The 22,068-nt window shown below is 44.6% G+C and overlaps 1 protein-coding gene across 1 annotated transcript in view; it reads left to right on the forward strand.

Annotated features, from left to right (window-relative positions):
• The window catches only part of LOC120760285 (fer-1-like protein 4), a 41,611-nt gene extending 37,515 nt beyond the window's left edge, over nucleotides 1-4,096 (forward strand). The window contains exons 43-45 of the mRNA XM_040080325.1: nucleotides 2,114-2,391; nucleotides 3,155-3,255; nucleotides 3,783-4,096. Coding sequence (XP_039936259.1) covers nucleotides 2,114-2,391; nucleotides 3,155-3,255; nucleotides 3,783-3,963 — 560 coding nt within the window. The 3' untranslated portion in view covers nucleotides 3,964-4,096. The remainder of the gene's footprint in view (nucleotides 1-2,113; nucleotides 2,392-3,154; nucleotides 3,256-3,782) is intronic.
• Nucleotides 4,097-22,068: the final 17,972 nt, after the last annotated feature.

The following is a 22,068-nucleotide window of genomic DNA, read 5'->3' on the forward strand; positions in this document are numbered from 1 at the left end:
CCTGTCTCTCTCTGGCCAAAGGAAAGAAAGAAAAAGACCCACCTACAGGAAATCAAGGGGTTTTTATATGGTATTTTCCAAAGTCGTAGCTGACAATTTTCAGTGGTCAAAACAGATGCCAATATTCTAACTAACCTTCTGATAAGTCCTTGTCTTTTCTAAAGCAATTCCCAGGACCTGACCCGGAGAATCATTCTACATTCCTCTATAACTAAAAAACCAAACTGTACTAACCCATGACAGGTGACCTGCCCCTTACCTTGCTGGAACATTTCCCTGGGGTTCAGCTCTCTGAGAAGGGACACTAGGACCCTTCTAGGATCAAACTTCAGCTCAGCAGTCTTCTGGGCTGGTTTTTCACACCTGAGCCTGGAGATAGGCATGTCCTCCACACAGACATGTAGTGCTTGAATGCTTGTCCCAGGGTCTTGGTATATTTTTTCAGGGCCTGTCACATCACAGGACTTCCAGGTTCTGCTTCCTCACAACCTTTCAAATAAACTTGCTTGTTTTCCATGCTCTTACTTAGATATGCAGATCTCAAAGTCTGGACCAAAGAGCATTTTTCCCAGGACTTTATGTTGTAGCCACAGGAACAACTGGTGTGAGAGTATTGACAACCTTTGTGGCACTTGAGTCGCAGCATCCCATTGCTGGGGGCTCAGAGCTCCCTGGATGCTTTGGTACTTCCTGGTAATCAGACCTGCTGAGCTGGGCATGCAGCAAGGCCTGGTGCCAAAACAGAGCTAGAGGTGATTCCCCCCACATTATGCTAGCACAAATACTGTTAATTCTCTCCTAATTCTGCTGTCATCCCCACAAGCTTACAGCACTCTGTTCAGTTGTTCCTCCCTTCTTCAAATGTTAACCTCCCTATTAAAAAGCACCCCCTTCTCCTTCTATCTCCTGGGCATGTTTAAACTCTCCTTATACTTCAGCCCTTCATAGTGTATTTAACTGGCTTTACTGTGTGAGGCATTTCCAGTGGTTCAGCCACGAAGAACTGAGGAACTGAAGAAAGCATTAATAATTCCAATGATTTCTGGCATGTATAATCTCAGGATCTTCTAGATAATAAGGGGCTCCTGCAGAGTTTATTGTAATCTCCTGCCCCGAGCAGAGCTAGATGCACTGTAGGTCAGGTTGCTCAGGACATTTTCTGGGTGGGTTTTGATTACCTCCAAGGATGGATTCCCAGCACCCTTCTGGTATCCTTTTCCTGACTGCACCTTTCTCACAATTCTCAGGTATTTTTACTTGCAACATTTTGTCTGTTTCCTTATGTGCTTTCATTATCCATTTTGGAGAAGACTGCAGCTCCATCTGCTCTGTAGCTTCCTTTAGGCTGTTAAGGATGCAATAAGATCTCTCTCTTGACCTCTCTTCTCTGGGCTGAACATATATGTCTCTCACCCCTCTTGCTGTGGCCTGTACTATGGAATTTACTATCTCAGCCACTAAACACTATTTAGTTGACACCTTTTTTGTATTGGGAGTCCAGAACTGGGCACTGTATCCAGGTGCAATCTCACTTGGAACTGAGTAGAGAACACTCACATCCCTTGTCTGCTCTTGCCAGTACAGACGAGGATGTGGTAAGATTGTTTTGTTACAAGGGCTCAGTGCCAAAGTGGGACAGGACCTCATTCCAAGCAGAACAGAGGAACAAGGCCAGACAGGGAGATGAACTGAGGCTATTGTAGATCTAAGAAATACTTGAAACCTTTAAAGCATTTATAATTTTAAAGTGTCATCATTTTATAGTTTTAATTGACATTTCCAGGAATTAGAGAGGACGATGAGCTTGGACATGTGAGGAGAGCAGGGTGGGACATGATAAAGAGGTGAAAATAATTCACCATATCAACTCACCGAACAGCCCTTATCAAAAACGGGATGAGACCTGGGGCTTCTGCTTCTTAGTCTCTAACTCCTGAGCTAGTCCTTTCTTATGCAGAATTTCAGGTTCTCCATCTATAAATGGGTTTTGCTAGATCATTACAGCAGCTGGGACTTACTCGTGGCAGTTTGGGGTGTGGCAGAGACAGTCAAATGTCGTGTGGGGCTGACCTCAGGGTTTTACCATGTGGTCTCCTCTTCCCTGTGCTTGCAGGCTCCATCGAGCTGAAGCTGCATGACATGGTGCGGGCAGCCAAGAGCTCTGAGCATTGCACCATCAAAATGGCCAAGGAGAATGCAACACCTCGATTCTCCATCTTCCAAAATAAGCGCATGAGGGGCTGGTGGCCCTTCATCAAACTCAGAGATCAAGAAGATTACAAGAGAGAGGAAAGGGAGCATAAGAATCAAAAGAAAAAGAAGTGGAACAACTCAGTCAAACCGGAGGATGTGGAATTCACAGACCCCAGTGGGAATAAGTACCTCCTGACGGTAAGGTGGGGTGCTGGCGCTGGTGAGCACAGCCACTGTTTTCCCTCTGCCTTGATATGGCAGCCTGTCCTACATGCACACAACCTACAAACTCAGCAATGACCCAGCTTTTGCAGAATCCTGAAGACTTCTTCCATCTATTGCTGATCCAGCACTTTGTCTACCCTGAAGAACTAGCTGCTGAGGCATGCAGGGGTGTTTTACTTCATGTATTCCCCTGAGCTTCCCATAGAGTAGTGCTTCATGAGGGGAGCACTGTCTTTGTTCAGGAATATAGTGTTCCCACTGAAACACCCTAGATCATGTTTTCCTTGCTCACACTTACTTCAAAGAAAGAGGCATATGGCTCCCCGTCAGCCAGCCAGGACAGCAGCAGATGCTTGTCCTGGGGTGTCTGCCTGCCCAAGACAGGCAGGTGCCAATTGACTAGGGACAGACTCGCTCCTGATATCCCTGTAAACAGACCACTGTGTGTCTCCAAGGGTGAATTTTGCTCAGTGCTACTGTGGGAGGGTGTAGACAAATCAGGTAGTTGAGGAGTGCAGTAAAATACAGTTCCTTGTCTGCAAAACAGTTAGTTTCTTACTAGACCACGTTTTCTACTGGCTGTGAAGTAAGCTCTGTAGCCAATGGAGAAAAAAGCTCTGAGCCATCCGTAGGTGGAACTGGGAGAAAAATACCCAGTTGTGTCAGGATGTGTGGTCAACAGGCTAGTCTGTGAAGCAACACATTCAACTGTGGCTCAGACATATTGTCCCTCCAGGGTAAGGTGGAAGCGGAGTTCCAACTGCTGACTGTGGAGGAGGCTGACAAAAATCCTGTTGGCTTGGGCCGAAAAGAGCCTGAACCCCTGGAAAAGCCCAAGTGAGTATCTGATTATTACCTTTAGGATGGACAGACAGTGTAGTTCTCAGCAGCTGTTTGTATGGAAACTGGGAGTATTGGCTTGTCAGGAAGCCAGAAGCAATGACTAAGGCCTTGGGCAGTGGGGTCTGCAAGACCAGGACTGACAGGGTTTCCCAGAGCTCAAGTGAGTCCACAGGACTTGAGGCTGCAGCGCTTGGCCCAGAGTTGATCTCAAGAAGATACTCAAGGCAGCTGTGCTGTAAAATTTGTACAATGGTTAGGTCTGTCTGTATGAAGGCATCCTTTGTGGATGAGAGTGAAGGACAGCTCTGGGGATGCTGGGGCACTTTTCCAGGAGTCCTGTGCTGTTGACTCTAGCTTTTCCACAGGCAGTGCATTTACTGTTGCTCCTGGGCTGATCCTGCCTGGAAGCAGCAGAACGAACTGGTGATTCATGAGGGGTAGCAGGACACCAAAGCAGCAGGGCCAACGTGATGCTGTGTGGTTTGAGCCTGTGCTTATCTATTCTTCTCTTCCTGTTCTAGTCGGCCCAAAACAACTTTCAACTGGTTTGTGAATCCCATGAAGACCTTTGTGTTTTTTATCTGGAAGCGGTACAAGAGATACATAATTATATTGTTTATTGTCACTGTTCTGACATTCTTCCTGGTTCTTTTGGTTTACACCATGCCTGGACACATCAGCGAGAAGATCATCAATGGATAAATGCTCTCCAGCAGAGGGACTACTCAAAGACAGGGGTGACTGTGGCAGGAATCAAGATAGGATCAGAAAGTTTAATGAAACCCTGTGGGTGCAGAGACAGCCTAGAGACAGTGACCTGCAGAAGTGAACTGTGTTTTCCTCATGAATAAAAGCTCCTTGGCTACTCTTTCTCATGGTTGAGAGTCTTAGCTACTTTCTGGAGCTAGGGAACAACCTCTTTCTTTGTGTGGTATAGGCTGATCCCAGTTCAGCAGTCTTCACTACTGCCCCTTTGCCCTTCCTCCTGAGTAGTACAGCAGCAAGGACTACACTGGGACAACAAGGGGTCATTGAGTGTGCATCTGTGTTTGGTGTTGGGCCGACATAAACTAAATGAGACTTGTTCTCAGCATGATTTCTGGTGCACTAAGGTTCCGTCATCTGCACAGACAAGCCCTGAGATGATCTGATACCAGTGGAGGTGTTTCAACCAGGGTTTTGAGAGGATAGATTCCTTCTGAGAGGTGCAGGTGATGCTCAGTGGGACCACAGATTTTCCAAAGAATTCGACTGACTATGCAGTTTCATAGCAAAGGTGCCTGCCTCCTGGCCTTTTGAATGGGGCAGAAATAGAATATGTTTTGGGGACTAAACTGTCTGGGCATAGTCAGGCAGGTAGATGTGAAGCAGGTGAGGACTCTGGCTGGACATGAAGTCAGAAGTCAGTGTGCGGCAGACACTGGTTCCCCCAGTGAGTCTAGAGTTCAGCCATGGGGTGGGGACCCCAGAATGGCAAAGAGAGAGGCCTCTTTTCCTCTAGGGGATCTTTGGGCTGCAAGGTGGGGATGAAATAAACTGCAAAGGGCTCAAGTCATGCAGCACCTACTTGGGGCTACAGCACAGCTCTGGGCAGTGACACTGCTGCATCACTCCCAGTTTTTCTGGAGTGCCTATTGAGTAGGATGTTGCCTTCATAAATAGTGCCTGGTCCTCCTCAGTAGTGCCCAGTGCACCCCAGCAGCGATTGGTCCATTCAAACAAACTTGGTGCACTCCAGCAAACGCAGTGCACACCTCCAGAGATCCCTCTTGGCTCTTTCAGCAATGCTCAACCACATTTCACACCACACCACCAGCTGCAACTCTGGCATTGGTCTCCTCCTCAGAAGCTGGTGGATTTTGGTGTCCTTCCTCTTGTTGGTTCAGCTTTACCTGAGGTCTGGGGCCGGCGGAATGGTTCCTGTGGCTCCTGCAGGTCCTAGCTGATGGTCTCCTGTTGGTTGTCTGATCTTGGACCAAAATGAAGCCGAACAGTTCAGGAAAAAAACCAAAAAAAACCCCAAAAGCCACCGAAGGATTCCTGCTGCAGTTTCTCCAGGCCAGGGAAAGGGGAAGAAAGAAACTTGTTGCTTAAGCTAACAAAAAAAACCAAGCTAGCTAAGCAACGAAGTAATGTCCGATCTGCATGGCACCCAGCATGCCCCAAAGTGAGGCTTTGAACAAAGCTCAAGGCTCCCAAGGCTCCTACACCCCACCTGTTGACCCATCTTAAAGTTACAGCAACCATTTTGGGGCATAAAGCCAAGACACAGACCGGTTTCCTCAAAATTATTTGGTTTATAATTGCTGCTGTGTACCTGGGATGTGCAGGTGTGTGTCTGTGTGTACAAACTGAATGGAGGGTGGAGTGGTTCAGGGTGTGGGTTTGCAAGGCAAGAGGTTCACCCCTGCCTTTGCTGCTGGCAGCAGAGTGACCTCAGGCCTCTGCCCCAGACCCTTCCGAGCTCAAATGTGACCATGATTCATGCCAGCAGTTCCCTTTCCTCGTCAGTACCATGGCTGCCCTGATCTCAGCATGCAGCAGATGCAGGGGGACTTCAGGTCACCCACCACCTCTGCCTTTGCCAGCCATATTGACCACTGCAAGTTACTGACAACAGCCTGGAGAAGAGCAGGGGTAGAGGGCTGCAGGGATGCACCCTGGGGGATGGGCAGGTTCAGTAGGCCCATTATCACTGTGGGCCTACTGAATCTGTATCAGATCAGGCACCACCATGCCATTTGTCACCATGAATAGAGAGTTGTGTAAATATATTCGGGTGTCTGCAAAGCAATCAAAGCAAAGATTTGGTAAAGGCATGTGACAGGTTATGGTGGCCAGGTGTGTCAGGGAGGCTGGTTTAAGGCATGACATATTTGGTCTGCCGTTGTGCATGTTGACAAGATAATGTGGAAGAATTTACCATTAGAAGAACTTATTGTTAGAAGAACTTATAGGACTAACCTTTAGAAATGCAACTAAGTATCTGTTACCTGGTGGGATTTATCCTGTGAAAGGGAAACAATACAATAAAGCCATTGTTAGCATGGAGGTGTGATCATGGGCCCTTGTGACCTCATCTCATGCATTGGGCCCTGTGTGAGATGATGTTGAAACTGTCCATTCCTGAGGAGGAGATATGCAGTATGGTCCTGGGGTGGAGAGAGAATGACATGATGCACACTGCGTTGACCCTGAAGGTGTGCTGCCCTCCTGCCCCTCCCACTCAGGAGCCATGCTCTATCTCCTTCTCCTGATCAGCGGTTTCTCCAACATCCAGGGGTCAGTATGCATTTATTGGTAACAGGACTAATAAAATTGACTTGCTTTGCTATTCTGAATGCTTCTTAAGTTTTTTGTGCATAGGCATCCTCCCAAACCCATAACACCAGGTGACAGGTACCTATCAGCTGATGACAAGAGCAAAGGGGGAGATGTTTGTATGGGAAGGCTGTGCCTGGTACTAGTCTTGCACCATGGGTTGGAGAGAGGACAGAACGCTTTGGCTAGAGAAGCATCAAATAAAAAGCAGAACAAAACACTGAAGGAAGGTTTTGGGGGTGACAGAAGAGTTTCCTTGCTTATCCAGAGTCAAGCTGTGGCATACAGTAACATGGGATGTTCAGAGTGGTTCACATAGCCAGGGGAAGAGCTGGCCACTGAGCACAATATCTGATGCAAAAATAATTTGGATTAATTGCCTTTATTTTCTGGCTAATTGCAAAGACCAGAGGACTCCAATAAGCATCATCAAGCATGGTGTGGAAGGGGAATGGTTTGCTCTGTTGCCAGATGACTTAGACCTGCTTTGGGCCTTAGCTAAAACTATGTCCAGGCTAGTGTAAACATCGCACTGACTTGTTGTGGGCAAATGAAGGTCCTGATCACCAGTGGAAAGTCTTCTATGTCTATCTATGGGATGTTGCCACTGTGGCACAGCTCTCTCTATGGTGGGCCAAAGGCCTCTGAGCCTCTTGGTGCCTCCTCCTGGTACATCTGGTAAATGTGCTGCAAGCAACCAAACTATACCACCCCCACATCACCTCTCTCATTTTGTAATTTCAGAAGATGAGGGTTTTGCCAGTGCTGAGCTGTAGGCTGTGACTACTGCACAGTCCTGGGGAACTGTAGCTCCTGCAGATGTGAAGCTGTGCTCCTGTAGATAATTTTGTCAGAAACAGCCAAGGTGGCCATATCATCTGAGGCCTCTGGAGGCCAGGACTCACTCAGGAGCCTCTGGGCATGGAACAATGTCCTAGGGTAATTTCATGATGCTTGTATCCCCAATCATCTATTCTGTTTGTGCTGTTTAATGAGTTTTGTGCTTTTAAGACTGGTTTTAAAAGCAAGGAGAAGCATGGAGTTTGTTTTGAGAAAACTATCTGACTCCTACACGTTCCTCTCCGCACGGGGTGTTAGGTGGAGGCTTGGAGAGACTGCAGGACAGAGATTTTTCTTTTTTTTTTTTCTTTTTTTTTTTTTTTTTTTTTCTTTTAGTTAGTTTCAGCTAGCTAGGGCAGAGAAGTTCCCTAGACCTTTTTTTTTTTTTTTTTTTTTTTTTTTTTGTCTTTTCCTTTTTCTTAGAACTGTGTAAACTTGCTCTGAACTGAAAGCCCAGGGAAGCACTGGGGGCTTGCACCTGCAGCCCACCGGGGCCTGGACCTCTGCATTTTCCAGCAGCGCCAGAGGGACTGGGACTGATAAAACACTGAGAGAGAGCCGAACTATATCCACGGCAAGAACTTTCTCAATTTACCATCTCACTCCAGAACGAGAGGTTTTATTGTTTCATATTATTCATTCTTTATACTTGTATGCACTTTGTTTGTTAAGTAAAATAGTTTTTTTCCACTTTTCTCCAAAAAAGTTTTTTACCAGACCAGTTGAAAGGAGGGGCCACTTAAGTTTGCTTCCTGGAGGGATCCTATTCAGAGGTTTTCTCCCAAATTTGTCCCTAAACCAGGACAGACAATTTCCTTGTGTTTCCTTATTTTCAGTTGTTAGTCTATCCTTTAGACCCACCAAAAAGCTAAAACATCAGCCCTTTAAAACCAAGCTTCTACATCAGGAAACTGTGTTTGGAGAGAAACATGGCAGCATTGACAATAGTCATATGTGGTAGTCCTGAAAGTCCTGAATTAACCTAAAGTTGAGGAGGCCCAGGGGCCTACGACCAGGGTAGTTATGCCTTAACCCTGGCAGGACCAATGCAAACAGGGAGAAACATCCCTCTAGATTATGGAGAGAAAAGCCTCCTTTCCATGGGCCTTTGCAGTCGCATGATAATAACTTTTAAGTTCTGTTACATTATTGGCTAGTTAGTTGATATCACCTGTTCAGCCCCTGTCTACCATTTATGTACCCTTTCCAGAATGTTCTTCCCTCCCTTAACCCCCACTAGCCTAATTTTGCTGCAGTACTCCACCCCTGTTTCCTGTTGGCTCCCCTCGGTTCCTAGCCCTCCCCTGCACCACTTCCCCTTATCCCTATTGGCCCTTGATCCTCAGATCCATCCCTTTTGTCTCATATATAAATAACCCTGTGCCCTCAGCCCAATCCTGTTGTCGTCCCTGAACCTGTTCTAAGTTGTTCTCTTCCTTGAACCTATTCAAAGCTACTCTTGTCCTTAAACTCCTTTGCTGTTCCCTGCTTGTGTTCCTAAATAAACAGTCTTCTGATATCCAAACAAGAACCCATCTATCCTTTCACTTGTTGTCAGTGACATTACAGCAGTGTGCTCTGGACTCAGAGATGCAAGTCGCTCTTTAGGAACATGTTACAGCCCATGCGCCATAATATAAAGTCATTTTTTGAACACAGGGGTATAAGTATTTAGCAGCTTTGCTGAAGGACAATGGTCAGGTGCTTCAGGTGTTCTCTCTAACAGCTGCCTTTCTAACCTTGGTTTAAGGATATCTCTTCAAATCATAATACCAGATTCCCTACATTTACAGTGCATGGTGTGAGCTGCTTGCAAGAGCCTATTTTAAAAATGCTGGTGATAGCAACCCCCGCACCCGAGGTTCCTGACTGAAGGGTCTTAAAAGTGACAGTAACAATTTTTTGGATGCAGATACATATGGAATACAGTAACACTCCAGGACAATCATACTACCAGATTCCCTGAATTTGCAATGCATGGTGTGAGTATAGTCCTCCTGGCCACAGGACTCTGTTTAATGTCTTGGATGGAAAACCTCAATGTCAAACTGGACTGGACAAAAAGGTGCAAGCATTAAGAGTCATGGTTGGCAGCTCTTCCTTGGGGAGCAGAACGTCTGGCAGCATATCAGGTCAGTTTGGGTATGGCTTTTTCCAGCTTGGTAATTTACAAGGCTGGAGGATTTCTGCTGACTCTTCCCCAAAGGGAAGGGAGGAAGTATGAACAGCTTTGCTTCTACTGCTCGAGGAGTGATGCAGGGATGCAGTGCTGGCAGCATGATCTCTCTCATTCTTTTCCACTGGCAGAGTTTTGACTACAACATTAAGTTTTCCTTGGAGTCATTAATAAAGGGGGCCCGGAAAGAGTTTTAAGGGGTAAGCAGGGGTTGAAAGGCAATGCACTGAGGTAGGGCTGGTAAGGGAGTGGCTGGAGACAGAGTGGATATGAACTGTGACAAATGTTAAAGTTTGGTACTGCTGCATACGTATCAGTGAGATGCATGTATGTATGATGTCAGTTTTGGGCAAGCATGTACCTATGAGGGGACCTCCAGTGGTGAGTGCACTTGTCTGTTCTGCACTTAGGAGGTTAAGGACCTCCTGTGGGAGGGATACTCCTGTGAATAGCCAATGTCCTGGGTCTGCAAGTGTGACCCAAAGGGAAAACAGTATACTGAGGATGAGGAAGACTCTGCCCTGATCATAGTTATTAAATAGTGTTTTTGGCTCTCTCTGGATGTTCAATAAGCCCTTTGAGAAGGCCTGCAAAGGGTGTGAAAACCAATTGTAAGCCTCCAGGCCCTTCCCCCGGAAATCTGTGCTTTGAGCTGGTTTTTGTCTGCCTTAATCAGCTTGCACTCAGACTGAGCCTTTCATGCATCCCTTCTCTTTTCTTGAGCATCAAAATCCAGAAGGAGAAGCGTGAGTTCACAAAGCAGAATGGCATGTTGTGGAGTGAAGTGAGTGGTGGGGACATCACCAAGGAGATGGAGGAGTGCTGGACCTTTCAGTTGAGCATGTGTAAAGTAAGAACTGGGATCAGCCTGTACTGCATAAAGCAGTGTTGAGTCACTGTATTAGGATCCAAGGGATGAAGTTCCTTTCCATCAGAGCATAGCCACTCTGCTGTTGTGCTACAGCTGCAGCAGAGCCCGGTCTGGAGTGGGCAGACATGAGCCTTGATTCTCATGCTGGTGTTTCTCCCTTGCCTTCTAAACTGGGGTTATTTCAAAGCAGCTTTTTTAGTCTGAATCCGCACTGATTTTTTTTATTCAAGGTCATTTTCTGTCCCTGGTCAGTGAGTGATTCTTGTGTCTAGAGTATTGCAGGTCCCTTCCTGCCTTTCTGTGATGCTAAAGTCACCCAGGCCCTTGTACACAAGCAGCCTCTGACAGCTCCCTCTGCTTGTGCCCTGGTGAGCAGCAGGGCTGCAGATCTCAAGGCACCATTGCTCAGTATGTCATGTCTGTTTTACCAATAGGACCCTGGGCATGTCCCAGCAGCTGGACAGCTCCATGGGTTATGGCAGGGTCAAGCCAACCTTGAAAATATACTCCCCTCTAGCCATCCCCTGGCTCTCACTAGCTCGGTTGTTCAGGGGTTTTAGGGAAATATATTTCATAGAGACAGAATAAAGATTTCAAAAGAGTGGCTCTCACCCCCTGGCTTCCGCCCAAGCTTTATTCTCGATGTGGTGTTCCAGGAGCCCAAGAAGAGAGAGAGAGAAGCAGGAAGAGACAGGGGTATATCTAGTTTTGGGCCAAGGAAAGATAGTGGCCCTGAGCCAATAGGGTCAGGAGTAGGTATGATAGGGAAGAAGGGTTAAACTACATAGCACAGGCTTCAGGGGGACTCTGAGGGGAAAAACCATTCCTCAGAGGAACACAACACAGCCTGAGGCTGATCAAGGAGCTTAGCCAAATCTCTAGTCTATATCAACATAACAGTAAAAATAGCTGTCCTAGTGTAACTCAAACGGTTCTTGTATTCCATATCTTTCTGTGCCCAAAAATTCTTACTGTCTCTTTTTAAGACTGTGCAGATGGAACACTTGGGGAGGCAGGGTGCCATTGCTGGCGCTTTTGAAATTGGTAGTCCCTGAAAACTTCTTCCCTTTGGCCATGCTTCACTGGCTATTTGGTCTCTTCTTGAGCAGAAATTTCCTCTTTTCTTTATTTTTTTTTTCCCCTACTTTCTTTGCATTCTTTTTTTTCCCTTTTTTTTTTTTTTTTTTTTTTTTTTTTTTTTTTCCTTTTTTCCCCCTTGTTTTGCAGACACTGCATTTAGCAGTCTCCTTAGGTTGAATTCCACAGGTCTCTGCTTCTAACTGTAAGCAGTCCTGCTCCAGTGAGCCAGCATAGATCGACAGGTCCCCCCATTCCAGGAAACAAGACTAGGGGACCGGTCGCTCTGTTCAGTGGCAGCTTTGGATTTGCCAAATGTAGCCACTTGTAAAGGCTGCATTTCACCTCTAGAAACTGTTTTGAAGTGAACTTCAGAAATTCTGCCAGAAGTGAGTGAGTTCCTGGGGTCAGGCCACTGCATGCCAGTGCTGGACATGTCCTTTGCTCCCCTCCCCTCACAGCCACAGAGCAGAGTGCAGCAGCAGCACTGAGCCAGTGAACAGCAGGAGGAAGCAGCAGCTTGACACATGAGGCAAGTTTTGATCTGCCTCTAGAATTGCTCTGTAGCTCCTGCCTTCCAGGAGGGGCTGCTTCTATGTTGTTTCTTTGTTCCTGGGGACATGGTTGGCTGGAGAGTGCCTTCTTGTGAGGGAAGGGTGTGAAACCATCTTCCCTTTGTCTTTCAGCCATATGGCTGCCTATGGTGGGCACCATTTTGAAAATGGGAACTTCCAGCATTTTGGATCTCTCTTTGTTTCCGTGGGATTTGTGAGTTTTAGCAGTTTGGTGCTTTGGTTTGGAAAGACAGGTGTCTGCTGAGGAAGGCAGGAGGCTCCCTTGGAATGGAGAATGTAAACCCCTTCCCTCCAAATTATTATAATTTTGAAATTAAGGGGCTCTCAGGCAAAGATATGGAAATAGGAGTGACAGATGTGGTTCTGTTGAAGCAATGATCCTATAGAAGGGTGTAGTTTTCCTCTGAAGGTCCAGCAGTGGTGAGATGGGTCCAGTCTTCCTCTGGGAAACAAATGGAAATAGGCTGTCCTGTTGTTCTGACTCTCAGATTTTTATCCATGTAGGAATGCTGGGCTCCTCCCCCTGGGTGGAGCATCTCACAATGGGATGATGTAATTTTATCAGTCATGCAGTGAGACTCAATGGCCCATTAACAGGAGATGTCACCCCTGGGCAGAGCATGGGTCATGAAAGAGATAAAGAAAACTTCCCCATCTGGTTTTAACAGCTGGCCCATTAACAGACGATATCCTCCCAGGGCTATGGGGGGTGGGTCATGGAAGAGACAAAAAACACTGCCCTACCTGGCCTATGAAAACAGAATACATACCTCTGGTTACATCTTATATTACAACCCAAGACATTTGGTATCTAGCAGTTATTTACTGTGTGGGTGTTTTTGTTGTTGTTGTTGTTGTTTGGTTTTTTTTGTGTGTGTTTGTTTGTTTGTTTGTTTGTTTTTTGTTTGGTTTGGTTTGTTTTGGTTTTTTTTTCCCCCCCCCTAAATCTGTTGCCTTTCTCTTTGTTAGCCAATTGTTATTTTTTCACTTTTATCTACTTGTATTTCATTCCTTATTGGTGGAAAGGGATTGGTTTGAAAAAAAAGAGGAGGTTACACATTTTGGAATGTCCCTCTCTTTACACTGCCTTAAACCAAGACAGTTACAACCTGGGAAAAATCTCGGTAAGTCTTTAGATCCAAGCTTCTTCCTGTTATAGATAGGTAATATGATGATTGGCCCTGCCAATTAAGGGATGAATATTGTGCGTATGTTAAAAAAAGTTTTATTAATATATGGTTATGTTATTGTAGTTTGTTGTCTGGACACTCTCTGTTCTCCCCACAGTCCCCTTTCCCCTCCTCTGTATTGTTGCCACCAGACAGCCTTGGTTTTCAGAGTTGTCAGGGACATGTGGAGGGAGGGCTTGTACATGTGCCCCTTGTATGGGGCAGTTGGGAACAGAGACAGCTTGTTGCTAGGGAGACGTGGCATGACAACACCTCATCTCCAATCAATTTGCAAGAAAGTCTCCACCGAGAAAGGCAAAGAAGAGTTAACTGGCAGATTTTAAGAGGGGGGGCATTGGCTAGGGGTATAAAAGGCAAAGCAGCCATTTTGTAGATGAGCTTGTGGCAGTCAGTCACACTCCCAATGGTACCGTTTTTCCTTATTCAGTCCTTTGTTGTATTTGTTAAGGTTTAATAAACCTTTGAAAATTTAAAAGTGAGCAGTCATTTCTCACATTCCCAATAGCTCATGGTAGATCCTACAGTCCCTGCATTCTCTTAGACAGTCCCACCAGAGCCTGCCCTCTCCTTGTTGCAGTGAACACAGCCCTGTTCATCTACAAATATGATTTCCTCTTCCCACTGCCAGGTGTCATAAGCAGCAACGTAAGGGTGAAAGATACTAAAAGGAGTTAAACAAGGAATTTTGTATTTTTGCCTACTTTGGTAGTTCGTTTTTATTTGTTTTTGTAGTGATGCCCAAATGATAGGCTGGAAATAAATCCCCACAGACAGACATCTATAGTGCAGGTATTTATTTATTGCAGTCCTGGTGGTGAGGGGAATATCTCCACCTAACTCACCCACCTTTGTCAAGTGCTGTGGTATATTTAGAGAGTAAGTATTGCTTAATATCACTATGTCACTACAACATCATCACATACACGCTGGAATTAATTTACATAGTATGATCTCATGGTTATTAGATAGTTCTTTTGCACTGCACTTGTGCCTCCCCAATTTGGGGGTCATCAGGGGTGTTTGATGAAGGCTTCCAAGGTCTTCTTTGCAACTGAACTTTTCAACTTTGTCTTTGGAGCATGCATAGTTATGGTGTTCCTTGATCTGTCTGGTCTTCAGTCTAAATTCTTGATTTTGTGGCTAATTGGCTTTGTACTTGCCAATTTTTCATTAGTACTATACTTATCTATCTCTAAAGCTATCTACCTAGTGAGTTTTTTCTTCTTTTTTATCTATTCAGCATTAAGCAACTAGTTAGCCATATACTAGTCATTACATTGTACAAAAAGTTATTTATATCAGGTTATATAGGTATCAGATTATATAGATATATAAAAAGTAATGATTTAGGTTATATTGATATCAGGTTATATAGCTATATCAAGTTATATTTATATCTTATAACTCAAGCTATATAAGCACCTTGTAGCATTGATCTAAGTTATATAGGCATCAGTACTTTGCCTAAAGATTGTAACTTTCATTTTATAATTTAGCTTTACTTACTTGATCTTGCTTAAACTTTGTAACTTTCAATCTAGTTTAATTTTACCATATAACGACATTCGTAGCTGTCCTAGGGTGACTTTATGATGCTTGTATCCCCAATCGTCTGTTCTGTTTGTGCTGTATATTGAGTTCTGTGCCTTTAAGACTGGTTCTGGGAGCAAAGGGGAGCAAGAAACACAGAGTTTGTTTTGAGAAAACTGCCTGACTCCTACACATTCTTCTTCAGACGGGGTGTTCGGCTGAGGCTTGGAGAGACTGCAGGACAGAGATATTTTTGCTTTTAGTTAGTTTCAGCTAGCTAACGCAGAGAAGTTCCCCGGACTGTTGGGTGGTTTTATTTTTTTTGGCTTTTTTTTTTTTTCTTAGGACTCTTTAAACCTGCTCTGGACTGAAAAAACCCAGGGGATCACTGGGGGCTGCACCTGCGGCCCACCGGGGCCTGGACCTCGGCATTTTCCAGCAGCACCGGAGGGACTGGGACTGATGAGAGACTGAGAGAGAGCTGAGCTATATCCATAGAAAGAACTTTCTCAGTTTGCCATCTCACTCCAGAATGAGAGGTTTTATTGTTTCATATTATTCATTCTTTGTACTCATATGCACTTTATTTGTTAAGTAAAATATTTTTTTCCACTTTTCTCTGAAGAAGTTCTTTACTGGACTGGTTGGGGGAGAGGCCATTTGGGTTTGTTCCTCAGAGGGACCCCATTCAGAGGTTTTTCTCCCAAATTTGCCCTAAACCGGGACAATAGCTTAGTTTTAATTCCTATTTAGATTATTAGCTCATAGTAAAACATTGATAACAAGGGACTGAGAAGATGAGTAAACCTGGCCAGCTGTGGCTTGATTACAATGATCTAAGACCTTCAGAACACTAAATTAGTGGAAATATGTCCAGTTAAAAGAAACCTAGAATCCACTTGGCTACAGTTAATTGTGTAAGTCTCATGTTACCAAAATAAGAGGTGGACGAGTCAACACAAATGGACAGCATATGTGCAAGCATCGATGTTCAAGAAGAGGACATGATGAGGCGGACACTGGAACCATATAAAACACCACAACGCCACAAAACCAAAGGGATGCACTTCTGAGTAACGGACAGTAGATAACAATCTTGTTCCACAAAAATCTAAAGGACCAAAAATCCAAGAAATTTTAAATTATCTACCTATTACGTACCAAGTGGGACAGACTTTGGGCATCGTTTGGGCAATTCTTTTAGTATTACAATGTATATAAACCTGAGGGAATAGTGGTTTAGCAAGCAAACTTATGAAAGGGATATACCCAGCACATTCCCAGTATGGAATAAAGGAATATTTTCTTAACAGTGTGTACTGTTATGGATTCTCTTTTCATTCAAAATATCCAGCTGTTTTGTAACTGTTTTGGAAACAATTACTGCTTCCAAAGGGAAACGGTTGTTCTGCTTCAAATATCAGAAGCCCTTGTGCTAGGCATGTGCATAGTCCTTGAACAGAGCCCACAGGTCAGGATGGTGGTTCCCTTCTGCACTGGTGTGACCCCACCCATGACATGCCTGTTCCTCAGATGGTGTCATCCAGGGAACACTTCCTTTGATGGATCAAAGGTGTTTTGAATTATTTCCTTTAAAAAATGTGGGGAAATCTGAGGTTGATCATGTTGCACATGTAGTTTGGAAGGTGATTTGTTATGTTGGTCTGTGGGTCTTCTGGAAGTGGCTGTAGGTTGCTGTTTTTATTGTAGCTGCAATATCAATAGAACTGATGCTGGGGTAGGAGTGGCCCAGAGACAGATGCAGAAATAATGTATGTTTCACAGCACAACACATTGTTCAATATTGTCACTTCACTGACTGAAAGAGACAGGTTTGGTTGTAGTGTGTGAGGGTCCTATGGTGAAGGATGTTTTGGGTGAGGTGGCAGATAAATTTGGGCTGGAAATGTGAATGTCAGCTTGCTTCTGAAGGTCCTTAAGGCAGGCTGAGGTGCCAGCTGCCTGTGGAGTATAGGCAGCCAGGCTAGCAGCAATGGGAGTGTCAGTAGGGTCATGTGGAAGTGGTGCAATTCATGGATCAAACCTAGTGGGATTTGGAGGAAATGGGTTCTTGATGTATGAGGCTGGAAGGTCTGTCAGACAATTGGCTGTTGGGATTGATTTGGCTGAAGGAGAAGAACAGCTCACCTCAAGGCCATGGGAAAATCTTATGTAGTCATGGCGAGCAAAAGGCTCACTCCCAAGATCCCCTAGTTCTTCTATGTAAATTGTTACTAGAAAGTTCTCAGTTCTTCTTGTTACTATTTGTTACCTTTTGCTGCAAGAATTGTAATATTCCTAATCATTCCTTCCCATTGGATTCTTCCCTCAGACCCTGCCTTTACCCTCTCCCTGTACCCAAAGGTATAAACAACCCTGCTCTACCCTGGGCCCCGCTTTTTTCCGGTTCATTCTGAGTACTGTGTATGCCATGCCATTATTTTTGCCTTATTAAAGTTCTGTATCTGAATAACCAGATCAGAGTTGCCTCTCTCCCAGAAGTCACCAGAAACTGATTCCTGGGGAACCGACTGGTCAGACTATCTGGGGAAGCACCGGGCAGGTTTAATTGGCCATTCTTCAGTGAAGGTATCATGAATGCAGAATCTTTGAGTGTGTTTTACCAGCATAAGTAAAGCCCGCCAAAGGTTCATGCCACCCCCATGGCTCCAGCACTCTATTGGCCAGATTAAAGCACTGGAACTTGCTTACCACCACCCTCTCAGCTCATAAAACCCACATAAGCTGCTCCCATTAAGCTCTGAGTGCTAGGATGGCAACAGATACTGGGAGATGAGTCATCAGAAAGTTCTCTCTAAACCACAGATTCAATTTCTGTGTTCTTTTCCTGTTCAATACCTTATCAAAGTGAATGAGATCAAAACCAAAGAAATGATTGGCCTACTGCAAAATCACATCAAACACTACAGCTCAGAGCTCACCTAAGAGCAGCAGGTGACCTGCTTGCACCTTCTCTCCAGAAGCGGGAACCTGAGGTGACTTCACTCGTAGTACCTGGGCACCTGCTGTGGGCTTGGCCAGTCCTGTAGCTTGCTGAATGTCCCTGGAAGTGATGGAGAAAGGGGCCTCAGAGGAGTGTATTTCCTTGCTTTAGTCTGACATTTTCATAAATCTGTGTAAAGCAGAAATCTGGGATACAAAGAAGACAGAGTGCTGAGGACTGTCCTTAACAAATCTTTCTAAAATCTTTTTAAAACTAAAGGATGGAACACTTTTTCTGTGAGGAAAGGCTGAAAATTTTGGGTTGTTCAGCCTGGAGAAGAGTTACAGGGAGACTTTAGAGCCTAAAGAGGTCCCAGGAGAGGTGGAGAGGGACTTTGGACAAGGAGGTGGAGTGACAGCAGAAGGCAATAGCTTCATCTAACTTCATTCAGTTTTAATCACATTTTTTTTTGTATATTTCAAACCTTTCTGGATCCAATTAATTTTATTCACAGAAACTTAGTTTCCTTTAGTCTTCTGTGTTAAACTGGTTTGTGACACCAGGTCGAACAGCTTGGGAGCAACCTGGTGTATAAAGTCCTGTCCAATCAACACAATTCTAGGATTCTATGTAAGAAAGATTTTCTTCAGCTATAAAGCAAAAACACTGCCTGCTGAAGCCGCAATGGGTTCTGAGGCAGGTCCTCAGGAGAGGCAGAATGTTATACCCCAGTCCACTCAGTGGGTTTAGGGGAAGGTTGATTCACCTGGGCTGTTCATGGGAAAAAGCAAAATCCCAGAAGTTCAATAACAAACTTGCAAAATTTAGAACATTAAGGTAGAATAAGGTACTTGGCAAATTTTAAATCAACATTCAGACAAAGTAAGGCACTTCACAAACTTTATCTTAGTGAACTTAAACTTAGCCAACTTATCAAGACACAACAAAGCATTTTCAAAGGCATTGACTTGAATTTTTAGTGTGGCTTCCAATGCATTTTGAGAAGAAGAAGTTAGGTGAAGAAAAGGAGAACGAAAAGAGAAAAAGAGAGAGAAAGAAAGAGAAAGAGAAAGAGAAGAGAAAGAGAAAGAGAAAGAGAAAAAGAGAAAGGGAAAGGGAAAGGGAAAGAGAAAGGGAAAGGGAAAGAGAAAGAGAAAGAAGAAAGAGAAAGAGGAAAGGGAAAGGGAAAGAGAAAGAGAAAGAGAAAGAGAAAGAGAAAGAGAAAGAGAAAGAGAAAGAGAGAAAGAAAGGGTGAGAGTAGAAAGGTATTATCACCTGTGGATCCAGGGATAAGACTTGATTATAGCAATTTAGATGTCCTTTGGTTTAAGTGATGGTCACAGTCTTGATCCATTGAGAATGAGGGAAGGCCACAAAACACAAATTTCAATGGGTTTACATGGGAAGATCCAGGTACTTCCCCTGCAGGTGTGTTTTATGTGTGTGTTGCAACGGACTTGGAATGTTTATTATCTCTTATCTATTTACAGTATTTACAGACTCATGCACTGTGAACTCTTAGAAAACTAAGGCAAATGGAGTGTGTCTAACTCTTTCCAAGGTATTTTAAGTGATAATTACCCAATAATAAGGTGACACCTGTATTATTTATGTTTCTGGCCCAATAATGACCACCCAAGGTCTGCAATGCAGACCTTTTTCACCCAGTTACAGAAAACCACCTAAACCCACGAAGAAGAAGGAAGAAGGTGAAGAAGAAGGACAAAGACAACACCCAAAATCTTCCATCTTGACTCATGTGTATTACTATACATTAAAATCCCAAATTCTAAGTTTCTAGGATTCCAACAACAGGCCAGCTTTAGGCCACCACAGAAGGAATAAGCATAAGCATGGGCACCAAGGAGACACAAGCCTATTTCTCTGCCAAATCCCCAGTTGCTCGGCAAATGTTCCGATTTTTCATTTTTGCCCTTAGATTTCCATGCGAGTTGCTGTCAGCTGAAACACTTAATGCATTTCCTTGGGGGCCTTGTTCAGTCATAGAGATGGGTCCTATAAGCCTTGTGAACTTCAGCATTTGACTTTGTGTTCTGTCTGTCATAAGTGGCCTGGAGACAGAAAGCCATTTTTCTAAGTGGCAAGGCTTTCAGAAACAGTCTGCACACTCATGTCCCAGGGTCTACGATGTCCCCCAAGTACAGCAGAGAGTTTGCGTTGTTTCTAGACTTTCCTTCCAGTTTGTTTGGTCTTGTATATCCTTCTCCACACCTAAGATTTGCAAAGGCTAGAGATACGGTGTATACACCCAGATAATGTGTCACTATCACTTGTACTAGTTTCTTCTGGTACTGTAGCACAGGTCCCTTCTGCGTATGTGCTGCTCTGTTCGAATTAGTCTGGTATAGGGATGTTGCCCTGCTGGTTCTGTAATTTGTAAAATCACATATTAAAAGTCACTATGTAAATAACAAAAAGAGGGGAGGCACCACCCCAGAACAAGGTAACTGAGTGCAGCAAGTAGCATCTTAGAGACATACCATGCAGACAAACGCCCAGGCTCTGTTTCAGGGTCATATTCCTATGCCAAGGTCTATCAGCTTTTGATGACTTGTAGACCTTTTAATTATTTCAATTCCTGACACTACCAAGGTAAAAAAGAAGAAAACCTAACAGCCAATACAGTGTGACCTCTAGGCTGTTAACTGCTTTTACACTGCAGAGACCTGCAGACAGCTGTTTTTACAGTAAAATGCAGGTTGCTCTCCTGTGGTATTGCATGGTTGGTGCTATGATATGCCAGCTCCCTCCTCTCCTCAAGGTTTCCACTGAAATGCACCTTGCCCTTAGCACCTACCATGACACTGCAGGGAATTAGCAGAACCTCCCATGGTAGAAATGGGGCTCAGTGTGTCCTACAGATGAGGGGAGGCAGTGAGAGCAAAGGGTGGAGTTGGGGGTACGTCTGCACCTGGGAGGAGTGGAATGCAGCTGCTGAGGCAGTAGCATCCTGTTACCATGTGAGTGGATCACCATGCTCTAAAGTCTTTCAGATAAAGATCAAGCAGGATGAGGAGAAGCAGCAGTTCTGCCCCCCTCAGGATCAACTGAAAATAGCATTGCAGCTGGAGTTGAAAAGAGGGAAGGTCTCATCCTTCATGGCATAACTGCTTATGTAGTAAATGCCTGCCAATACCAAAAGCTGCAGAATTTCTACTGAGCGCTTAAGAAGTATGGGATCCTTGGCGGTCCCATGAGGCGACACACTTGGTTGTCAGTGGTGCTGTTGGGGTAGGGCCTTGCTGCTGTATCTCTCCTTCTCCTTCTGCCAGGATCATGAGAAAAGGCAGACCTGCTGCAAGGGAACAAGCAGTATGTCACAGGGACCCTGTGGGTATGTTGGCATTCAGTATTACAATTTCAATCATACTCTGGTGACCTGGGGCCAGATTATGGCCACTGAAACAATGCTTTCTGCGTGGCATTGATACATAACATAGAAAATAGAAGTTTTCAGTTCCCCTGAAGTTGCTGAATAGAGCTTAGAGACTAACAGTCAAAAGAGATAAAAAGATATAAAGGTATGGACACAGGATGATAAACATGACTGGAATCAGTGGATAAACAGATAAAAAAGGACTACAGTGGGTGTTTTAGTTATGTAACGAAGAAGCAATACTATGTGCCCAAAGAAAAAGTTCAAGGAAAGGTCACCCTTAATATGGAAGCATTCAGGGAATAAAACAACCAGAGACCCCTTTAGATGACTCTCCAGAAACACAGAAAGATTTCCAGTAGGAGGTGGATGCATGCAAATGAGTTCTAGGAAATTCATGCTTATGTATTAGATATAAACTACTCTGAAATGAATATGTATCATTATGATAGATAAACACCTGGTTGTAAAGTCTCACCTCACACACAGAACAAGGAGATACCCTCTGTGTGTCCTGCACAGATAAAGAATGCCTGATTTCTGATGCCCCAAATCTTGTTAGAAAGTTTTTTTCTGGTCAGTTTTGGTATCAGCATGGCCACAAGGCAGAGGAGCAGGACAAGCACACATGAAGGTGTGCTTGTCACTGTCCCAACAGCTTCAACACCTGTCAACACAAAGCTCCAAGCATCTTTCATCTCTGAGGGAAATCCTCTCCTGTGAATCTGACTAATGGCTTCTCAAGGCAGACCGCTGAAAGTATTACAAGAAGCCAGAACCAGCTCCTTGTCTTTCCCTACAGCAGTGATACTACTGCCTTCGTCCAACACCTGGATGTCTTGTGCTGGCAGGGACAGGGATGGGTTGATGCCTCTCCCAGGCACAC

Source organism: Hirundo rustica, chromosome 16, assembly GCF_015227805.2.
Source record: "Hirundo rustica isolate bHirRus1 chromosome 16, bHirRus1.pri.v3, whole genome shotgun sequence".
Lineage (NCBI taxonomy): Eukaryota > Metazoa > Chordata > Aves > Passeriformes > Hirundinidae > Hirundo > Hirundo rustica.